The 10457-nt window shown below is 47.5% G+C and overlaps 2 protein-coding genes across 2 annotated transcripts; one reads left to right on the top strand and one right to left on the bottom strand.

Annotated features, from left to right (window-relative positions):
- Positions 1-310: 310 nt before the first annotated feature.
- LOC137824679 (WEB family protein At5g16730, chloroplastic-like) lies at positions 311-769 on the top strand. Its single transcript, XM_068630350.1, has one exon. It carries the CDS (start codon positions 311-313, stop codon positions 767-769), a length of 459 nt encoding a protein of 152 aa, XP_068486451.1.
- A 975-nt stretch (positions 770-1744) lies between these two features.
- On the bottom strand, positions 1745-2122 carry LOC137824678 (uncharacterized). The gene has a single exon (XM_068630348.1). It carries the CDS (start codon positions 2120-2122, stop codon positions 1745-1747), a length of 378 nt encoding a protein of 125 aa, XP_068486449.1.
- Between the last annotated feature and the right edge of the window lie 8335 nt (positions 2123-10457).

Below are 10457 nucleotides of genomic sequence, written 5' to 3'. Positions count from 1 at the left end.
TGAAAATTTCAGTCGAGTCATTGCCTTGGTTCGACATTTCATACGCAGCCGGGAGCTTCTCGAATGGAGTGGGCAAGAGGTGGACACACACTTGGCCAAGCAGATAGTGCTTTCCCTAGAGTTTTCCACCCAGCACCGCAAGCAACTGGTCCTGGAGAAGAGGGTCAAGGAGCTTGAGCACGACAAGGAGTCACTGCAGAGTGACTTTGAGGCTGCCCAAGGGTCCGTAGCGCTAATGAGGGATATGGTGGAAAAATCCAGGAGAGAGTACCTATCGCAGGTCTAGGAGACCATCAAGACTGAGATCTTGATGGGGCAAACTGTCAATACTCTGGACAGCGAAGTGGTGGAGCTGAGGAGCAAAGTAATTAACCTGGAGGCTGAGACTTCCTCCCTACGCCAACTGAACTCACAACTAGCGGGGGATCTCAAGTCTACCAAGGAGGAGGCCACTGATGGGGGGAAGAAACTTGAGAAGGCAGTGAGCGAGCTTTCTGCAGTGAAGGTCGAGCTTGCCGAAGCAAAGGGCAAATTGGAAGAAGCTGCCTCTTCCATTGCTTCCCTCACCACTGAGAAGAACGCCTTGGAGACTTCAAAGCAAGAGCTCGAAGTTGAGAACGCCGAGCTTATGAACGTGGGTGCTGACGCCCTTGCTGATGGATTCGAGCTGGCATTCGAGCAAATTTGTTGCGTTCTTCCAGATGTGGACCTTACGCAGTTCAGCATCTACCACGAAGTGGTAGATGGCAAGCTCATTCCTCCTTTTTGAGTTTTCTTCTTGTAATTTCATATTTCTGCACAATTCTTGTACTTGAAACTTGTATAGACCTTCGTGTGAATATGTACTTGCTTCAACTATATGTTTCTCTCTCGTATCTTCTTAAGCTTCATCTTTCTTTTTGCACACAACTAACTGTTAACTAGCTTAGGTTTAGCGCGATCTGTACTCTTTGATCTTGGCCTCTACCTTGATCACGACTAACAACTCCCTTAGCTTTGTCTTTAACAGTTCTTATGCACAGCTTCGTACTAGATGACTGACTAGGCATAGTTTGTCTGCTTCGGCTTGTTGTGTAAGAACTTGTTTGGAAAAGCTTCCTCCGACAAGGCACTACGCACTAGCATATCCACCAACAACTCATCAGTCATCGTTCTTCGGTCTTCACCTTGCTTCTCTGTCGCTCTAGCGCTAAGTGCATAAAGGACTTTGACATCGATCGTCAGAGGTGATGCCTTGTTTTGGGGGAAGAAGAGTGTTTCTCGATAGCCCCTCTTATCTTCCCCAAGGTCATCGACCTTGGGCGGATCTGGTCGTTCTTTCCCTGCCTCACTCCTGGGGTGAGAAGGGTTTGAACTAAGAGCTTTACTGGGCCAATATTGGTATATGCCAAGTGCGTAAGGACGTTTGTCGAAATCCTTCCTTTCCCTCTCTTGGTCTTACTAGCACCCCTGGCTTTTCGAACCCTAGTCGCCTGCACTCACGCCTGGGGTGAGGAGGACTTAGATTAGCGCCCATACTCGCGCCTAGGGCGAATAAGGCCTAACCGATCACTTGCGCTCGCGCCTGGGGCGAGGAGGATTTTAACTTGAAAACTCTCGCACACTTGATATGCTGATAATCTTTTCATTGGGTGGCCTCGTTAAAAACCCTCCTTAGGGAAAAGAGTGCCCCCTTATCTGTTCAACTGTTTTCAGTATATACACTGAGTGTGTCTTTAGCGCGAGAACGCAACTACTTTACAACTTAACTGAAATAAAATTTCAAATGGGTGGCGTTCAACGTTCTGGGAATTGCTCCTCCATGGAGAGTTTCCAGCCGATAAGCTCCATTTTCCAATGCCTCAACCACTCTGTATGGACCTGTCCACTTTGGAGACAACTTGTTTTCCATCTCATTCTGATGCGCCTTTCTCATCACCAGATCACCTTCCTGGAAACGCCTGAGCCTCACCTCGGAGTTGTGCCTCCGTTCCACTCTTCTCTTGACGGCTTTAGCACTAACTCTGGCTTCTTCTCGCACTTCGTCCAGTAGGTCGAGATTCATCTTTCGTTCTTCGTTGGATTCTTCGGCAATGAAATTCAAAAACCTGGGGGAGCTCTCCTGTATCTCCACGGGAATCATGGCATCTGTCCCGTAGACAAGGCTAAAGGGTGTCTCATGGGTGCTGGACTGTGGAGTGGTATGGTAGGACCATACGATTCTGGGGACCTCCTCTGCCCAGTTTCCTTTAGCTTTCTCTAGTCTTCGCTTCAGCCCCCTGAGCAGCACTCGGTTGGCTGACTCCACTTGCCCATTGGTTTGTGGGTGTTCCACCGAGGCGAAAACCTGCTGTATCTTTAACTCCTCGCACATCTTCCTTAGCTGATGACTTGTGAACTGGGTGCCATTGTCGGAGACCAGCCTCTTGGGTACTCCGAAACGACAGACAATGTTCTTCCAGACAAAGTGCTCGACTTTCTGTGCGGTGATGTGCGCGACTGGTTCTGCCTCCACCCACTTGGTGAAATACTCAATGGCCACGATGAGGAACTTCATCTGCCTTATCGCCAGGGGAAAAGGTCCTAGGATGTCGATTCCCCATGTGTGAAATGGCCACGGGCTGTGGATGGACTTCAACTCCTCGGGAGGTGCCTTATGCCAGTCTGCATGAAGTTGACACTGTTTGCAACGTTGAGCATACTTCACGCAGTCTTCCTTCAGCGTTGGCTAGTAGTACCCCGCGCGTAGGATCCTACTTGCCAAAACGCGACCACCTACATGAATTCCGCACACCCCCTCGTGTAGCTCTGACATAAGCCTAGTGCATTGCTCGCCATACATGCAAATCTGCACAGGATGAGAAAACCCAAATCTAAACAGGTTCCCGTCAATCAAAGTAAACTTACTCGAGCTCCTCTTTATTCTCTTTGCCTCTGTCGGGTCAAGTGGGAGTACACCATCTTCTAAGTACAACTGGTACGGTGTTATCCACGTGTCGGGCTCCCTAACAGCGCAGACTTCCATTGCCTCGTCGGTCTTTGCCGGTCGCGCTCTAACCCTCGGCGCTTTCAACGTCTCTTGAGACAGTGAACGATGACCGATCGTCAGACGCTCCATCGATTTGTACACTTGAAGTACCTGGTTGTCTGACACGAACGCTCGCGGTACCTTCTAGGTCTCCTGAATGACAGTCCTCTGTTTTCCCCCCTTGCCTGAGCTGGCCAGCTTGGCAAGTAGGTCTGCTCTGGCATTTTGCTCTCTCGGCACATGAATTAGTTCAAACTCGGTGAAGGACGTCTTCAGGAGCTGTACGTATTCCAGGTAAGCTGCCATCTGGGGATCTTTCGCCTGGAACTCCCCTGTAACTTGCCCGGTGACTAGCAAAGAGTCATTCTTAGCAACCAGACTTCTTGCTCCCATTTCTCTTGCTAGCAACATTGCTGCGATCAGGGCTTCATACTCCGCCTGATTGTTGCTAGCCTTGAAGGCAAAGCGGAGGGACTGCTCGATCAGCACTCCGTTCGGGCCTTCCAAAATGACCCCAGCGCCGCTCCCCTGCTGATTGGAGGAGCCATCCACTGATAATACCCATCGGAAGTCTAAACCTTCTGAAGGTGTCGCGACCGACGACAGCTCGACCACAAAGTCGGCGAACACCTGCCCCTTTATCGGTCCTCGGGGCTCGTACTGAATGTCGAACTCAGACAATTCCACCGCCCACTTGACCATCCTTCCCGCTACGTCTGGTTTCTTTAGCACCTTTTGGATGGGCAAATCTGTCCTTACCAAACGCCTGGTGTGAGTTCCACCAGAGTTTTGGTCACACCGTTGATTCATGTTTGGCCCTGGGATACCAGCTTGAAGACCTGGTCAAGAGCGGTTTCTTGAATGATTACCTGCTGGACAAGAGGACGGGTGGTGCGTCGAGCTCCCAGCCGGCGAGTGGTGAGGCTCAGCAGCATGAGATGCCCACTCATGGCAAGATCCACACCATCGCTGGAGGTTTCTCGGGTGGTGGATGCACTGCATCACAAAGGAAGAAGTACGCAAGGTCTGTGATGACGGTGGATATGTTCGAGGATCACTCGCTAGATGTGGACATCACGTTCACAAAGGAGGATCTTAGGGACGTTGTGCCTCACGACAACGATCCCATAGTTATCTCGCTCGTCACGGCGGGAAGGAAAGTCCACCGGGTACTGGTGGACCAAGGAAGCTCGGCAGATGTAATGTTCTGGCCTACTTTCACGCAGCTGCAGCTACCCCTTGACCAGCTAAGGCCCTATGGAGGATGCTTATATGGGTTCGCTGGCGACCAGGTGGAGGTCAGGGGGTACATCGAGCTGAGAACAACGTTCACAAATTAGGTGGCCTCGAGGACGGAGAAGATCAAGTACCTCGTCGTAAATGCCCCCTCAGCATATAACATTCTGTTGGGGAGACCAACCCTCAACAGAATAGGAGCTGTGCCCTCAACCAGGCACATGAAGGTTATGTTGCCATCAATGGAGGGGGTGGTGATCACCATTAGATCTGACCAGAAGGAGGCGAAGAAGTGCTATGAAAATAGCCTGAAGAATAAGAGGTCAGTAAGTTACATCACAACGACGCCGGCTCTCGGTGTGGAGCCCAGGCCGACGGAGGGGCGAGTTGTTGCCTCGGCAACGGAGGTGACCGCCGACGGCGATGTCGTCATGATAGACGCTGAAGCCAGGGGAGAGAACGCCGATCGGGAAGAAGAGGCGAGAAACCGCCCAGAGGAAGCGATAGAGTCGGGAATCGCCAGGGCGGTGATTGCCAGGGAAACCAGACCCAAACCCGTCGAGGAGTGGCTCGAGAGGGAGATCGGGAGCAAGGTCTTCAAGCTGGGAAGATCTTTGGAGGGTGAGCTCCAAGACCAGATCGCCAAGGTGATAGAACGGCATCTGCATGCTTTTGCATGGTCTGCTTCAGACATGCCGGGAATTGACCCCGACTTCTTGTGTCACCATTTGGCAATGGACACACAAGTCAGACCAGTGCGGCAAAGAAGAAGGAAGTTTAACGAGGAGAGGAGACAGGCGATTAGGGATGAAACGTAGAAGCTCCTCGCCGCAGGCCATATCAGGGAGGTCCAGTACCCTGAGTGGTTGGCTAATGTCGTACTGGTGAAGAAGAGCAACGGGAAGTGGCGCATGTGCGTCGACTTCACAGACTTAAACAAGGCTTGTCCAAAGGATTCATACCCTTTGCCAAGCATAGATGCCCTGGTCGACAGTGCAGCAGGGTGCAAGTTGATGAGTTTTCTGGACGCCTTCTCGGGGTATAATCAGATAAAGATGCATCCTATGGATGAAGAGAAAACTGCCTTCATGACTGAGAGATCGTGCTACTGCTACAAAGTGATGCCCTTCGGGCTGAAGAATGCTGGGGCAACGTACCAAAGATTGATGGATAAGGTACTTGCACCGATGCTGGGAAGGAATGTGAAAGCGTACGTAGATGATATGGTCGTGACCTCGCTAGAGAAGAGCAAACACGTCTCAGATCTGCAGGAGTTGTTTACCACAATTGCCAAGTTCAGATTGAAGCTAAACCCCGAGAAGTGCATTTTTGGCGTGGAGGCAGGGAAATTCTTGGGTTTCCTCTTAACTGAGAGAGGAATAGAGGCAAATCCTGATAAGTGTGCTGCCATTTTGGCGATGAGGAGCCCGGCTACCGTGAAGGAAGTGCAGCAGCTTACAGGTCGGATGGCCGCCCTGTCTCGTTTCGTATCAGCTAGTGGAGAGAAGGGCCATCCGTATTTTCAATGTTTGAGGCGAAACAACATGTTTGTCTGGTCGAAGGAGTGCGAAGAAGCTTTCGTGAAGCTTAAAGAGTACCTGGCGAGCCCGCCGGTTTTGTGCAAACCCTTAGTAGGAATCCCTCTCAGGTTGTATTTTGCTGTAACTGAGAGGGCGGTGAGTGCGGTGCTCGCCCAAGATCAAGACCAGGCTCAGAAGCCTATTTATTTCGTCAGCAAAGTGTTACAAGGCCCGGAGGTAAGGTATCAGGCCTTGGAGAAAGCTGCACTGGCTGTAATATTTTCGGCGAGGAGGTTGCGCCACTATTTTCACAGTTGTACAGTGCTGGTGATGACCGACCTGCCCATCCAGAAAGTCTTGAAGAAGCCTGATGTAGCTGGGAGAATGGTGAAGTGGGCGGTGGAACTGTCAGAGTTCGACATCAAATATGAGCCCCGACGACCGATCAAGGGGCAGATTTTCGCTGATTTTGTGGTCGAGCTCTCGTTAGAAGCAGCACGAGTTGAAGGGGACGATTTTCGTTGGGTACTTTCGGTGGACAGATCGTCTAACCAGCAGGGTAGCGGTGCTGGAGTCATTCTAGAAGGGCCCAACGGCGTGCTGATAGAACAATCCCTAAGATTTGCTTTTAAAGCCAGCAACAATCAAGCAGAGTATGAAGCGTTGCTCGCCGGAATCTTGCTGGCTAAGGAGATGGGGTCTAGGGTGCTGATGGCCAAGAGTGACTCACTGTTGGTCACGAGACAAGTAACAGGCGAGTTCCAGGCCAAGGATCCACAAATGGCGGCTTACTTGGAGTATGTGCAGGAGTTGAAGAGTTCCTTTGTCTCATTTGGAGTGGTGTATGTGCCCAGAGAGCAAAATGCCCGAGCTGACTTACTAGCCAAGCTCGCCAGTTCGGGCAAGGGGGTAGGCAGAGGACAGTGATCCAAGAAACTCTAAAGACGCCTAGAGCATTTGTGGCAGACCACCTGGTTCTGCAGATAAGCAAGTCGACGGAGAAAGCGGCGAGGAGTCACAGGTCCTTGACCCAAGAGACCTTGAGATCGCCGAGAATAAGAGCATGTCGGGGGGAGAGGGTGAACATGACGCAGGTCTGCGCCACGCATGAGCCAGACACATGGATAACACAGTACCAGCGCTGCCTGGCAGATGGCCTTCTCCCGCTGGATTCGATGGAGGCTAGGAAGATAAAGAAGAACTCCAGCAAGTTCACCATGATCGATGGCGAGATGTACAGGTTTGGGTTTACACACCCACTCCTAGAATGTGTGCACGGAGAAAAATGCACTAGAATTATGGCCGAGCTCCATGAAGGTATATGTGGGAGTCACGTCGGGGGACGAGCTCTGGCTGCAAGAACCCTCCGTGCAGGTTATTACTGCCAACGATGAGGGAGGACTGCAAGAAGTATGCACATTGTTGCAAGCAATGCCAGCAGCACGCCGATTGGCACAAGGCGCCTCCAGAAGAGTTAAAGTCAATTTACAGCCCATGGTCGTTTCATACTTGGGGAATTGACATTCTGGGACCTTTCCCATTGTCAGGCACATGAAGTACTTGGTGGTGGCGATTGAATACTTCACCAAGTGGATCGAAGCGGAACCAGTAGCCCAGATCACCGCACACAAGATCGAGAGCTTTGTATGGAAGAACATTGTGTGCTGGTTTGGTGTGCCTAAGCGCCTGGTGTCAGACAATGGGACTCAGTTTGCAAGTCACCTACTAAAGAAGCTGTGTGAAGAGGTGGGAATACAGCAGGTGTTTGCATCCGTCGAGCACCCACAGACAAATGGCCAAGTAGAGAAGGCTGAGAGCTTTACCAGAACATGCATGATGTGCAAGTAAAGCAGATCGTGATAGCGGCAGGCGAGACCACAGAGAAGGTGTGCATGGTGACACCCCGTACTCGCCACTTAGAAGAGATCGCGCTCCAAGGCACCAATTGATATTTAATCCATCACAAAGCTTAGAGGTCAAAGAAAGAAAGCAAGAAACAAATTAATTTGAAAAACAGTACCACACAAATGGAATTAAATGTGACAACTAGAAAGAGTTCCAATGAAATTAGACAAGAAAATAAAAAGGTACTCAAAGAAAGGATGGCACACAAAAAGGAACCTATGGAATAGCACTAGATTTGATTTAAAAACCAAAAACAACACCATTGAAACAAATTGTTGTGGTCCAGAATGCGTGATTTTCACAGATTTATGCTGAGCTGGCCTTTTAATATTTGCTTCTGAAAATTTATATTCAAACATATCAAGATCTCAACAAATTTTTGGCGTTTGTTTCACTCCAAACGCATGCACCATTTAATTTTAATAATTTGTCTAAAATCAGTGCTCAGAACCGCCAGTTGTAGCGTCAGGATTGTACACTGCTTTTGTAATATTTATCTTTTTTTTCTATTTCTTTTTTCAACTGATTCTTTTTTTGTCCTCTTGCTAACACCTCAATCTAGTAAAATCCAGAGGCTCATAATTTTCTTATGTTGCATTTATTTTTCATAAACAAACTCAGCGAAAACAGAATGGTGGAAAATAGAGGATTCAACAAATCTGGAAACAAAAAACAGAATGATACACCAACAAAAACACAATGGAATTAGTGTAAAGGAATTTGTGTGGATCTAACACACAAATATGAACTCAAACTAAAAATAAAAAGCACCAAAGGATCAAAACACAACAGATTTTAGATCAAGCATTCAAACCAAAAACAAGAAACAAAATAAACCAAGAAAAATACTACTAGGATTTGATGACAAATATGGAAACACAAGACTTGACAAAACTTATAGATTCAGAAAATAAAATGACTCAAACATATTAATATGAACCGAATAAAATTTCAATCAAGACTCAAGCAACCTAAAAAAATCAAAAACAGCAACATAATGTATAAAGAATCCTACACAAAATTGAAATAAGATGTTCAAGCACAATTTGAACAAAAACTACCGATTGAAATGAATAGAGAAGCATTCAAATCATATTAAAAACATAAAAACAGCAAGACAAGATGAACAACTTGGAAATAAGAAGAACTCAAAAAGAAAAACACAAAGAGATACTCATCTTTGAAAAACCATAGCTCATGATACCAAATGATGGCATTCCTATGAGCTCTTCTTTGATTTTGATGATGATGGTTGCGGAAGCTTAGTGGAGGAGAGTGGAACAAGGCCTTCCTAGGAAGTGTGGGTGCCTTGAAGGTGCGTGAGGAGTAGTGAGGGTTGGAGTGGTTCGGCCATCTCCATTTGAGGGTGAAGATTGAAGACTAAAAACCTAATTCTAGAGAGAATTTGGCAAGGGAGTAATTTGAATGGAACTTGGGCAGCATTTCATTACTCAAAATAGTCTTCAAAATACAAGGTGTTGGCTCCTCCTTTTATAGGCTAAGGAGGACCATAATGCAACCCTAATGCTAAACAAAATGAAATGCAAATTTACATCACATGGCACATGGCCGGCCTAGTGGAGAATCCTTCTAGAATGTGACCAAATCTTTAGCAAATCTAGGTCAAGTCTCATGGAATCAAGTTTATCCTATTTACACTACACTTAATACTAAGCTACCCTTAATGGGCCTTCATGTAGCATATACAAGTTGCTTTCTCGCCCATTCGTAGCTTGGCCCAAGTCTCCATGTATAAGCTTGGTCATGGACCTAGTAATAGGTCCTAGACGCTCTCCCCTTCCTTCTAGACGCTCTCCCTCTAGATGCTCTCCACCTTGAGCTAGACGCTCTTCACTTGGCTCTAGACGCTCTTGATTTGGCTCTTGTCTTTCATGGGGTGTTGATCTTGGCCCTCTTCCATCAGCTTCTCTTGTACTTATGACCGGTCCTCCTCATTATAAAAGGAAGGCTTAGGTCTTTGAAATAATAAGATTGATTTTGTGAGTAATGAACCTCTACCAAATTGGTGAGTGATTAAGAGAGACTTGTGTATTCTTCTCTTTTAGTCTTATCTTGAGTGAATTCTTGGTCTCTCAAGTGGCGGCAACAACACTCATCTTGAAGCCAACCATCCTTCAAGTGGCGTGCACATTTCCAAGAGCTCCAACCACATAAGTTTCCTTTTCCTTTTCATCTTCTACTTCCATTTCCATTCCAAAACAAACTCTAAAACATGTATTTTTTGTTTCATGTTGTTTCAATCGGTAGAACTTGTTTAGTTTGTGTTTATGTTCGGTAGTTTGCCTTAGTTTTCTGTTCTTGTGGTTTTAATTGTATTTCTTGGAGTTTCAATCGGTGCTTTTGTGTTCTTCCTTGTTTCAAACGGTTCATATGACCAAAAAATGGGTTTCTATGTGAGTTTGGCTTGGTTACTTGTCTTTTGGTGAGTTCTTGATTGATTAAGAACATTGATCCAATTCTTAAAAAGTGCCTAATCATATTCCAACTCTTATTGAATCCAGCACATGTTCATTTCATATCTTCATCATGTTATTGCGTTCATATCAAGTGGGGTTGGCGTCATCTTGGAAGGACCAAATGGGTTGCTGATTGAGCAAGCCCTACGGTTCGCCTTCAAGACCAACAACAACCAAGCAGAATACGACGCCCTCATCGCTGGAATTCTGTTGGCCAAGGAGATGGGAACAAAGGAACTACTAGCAAAGAGTGATTCTTTGCTAGTTACGGGCCTAGTTACAGGGCCTCGTATTCTGCTTGGTTTGGGAGTT

This window comes from Phaseolus vulgaris, chromosome 8 (assembly GCF_000499845.2).
Source record: "Phaseolus vulgaris cultivar G19833 chromosome 8, P. vulgaris v2.0, whole genome shotgun sequence".
Classification (NCBI taxonomy): Eukaryota; Viridiplantae; Streptophyta; class Magnoliopsida; order Fabales; family Fabaceae; genus Phaseolus; species Phaseolus vulgaris.
This window is presented reverse-complemented; position numbering and strand designations above follow the sequence as displayed.

What these genes read in the sequence shown, in the direction of transcription:
- LOC137824678 (XM_068630348.1), bottom strand. Translation starts at nt 2,122, where the DNA reads ATGATTCCCGTGGAGATACAGGAGAGCTCCCCCAGGTTTTTGAATTTC.
- LOC137824679 (XM_068630350.1), top strand. Translation starts at nt 311, where the DNA reads ATGGGGCAAACTGTCAATACTCTGGACAGCGAAGTGGTGGAGCTGAGG.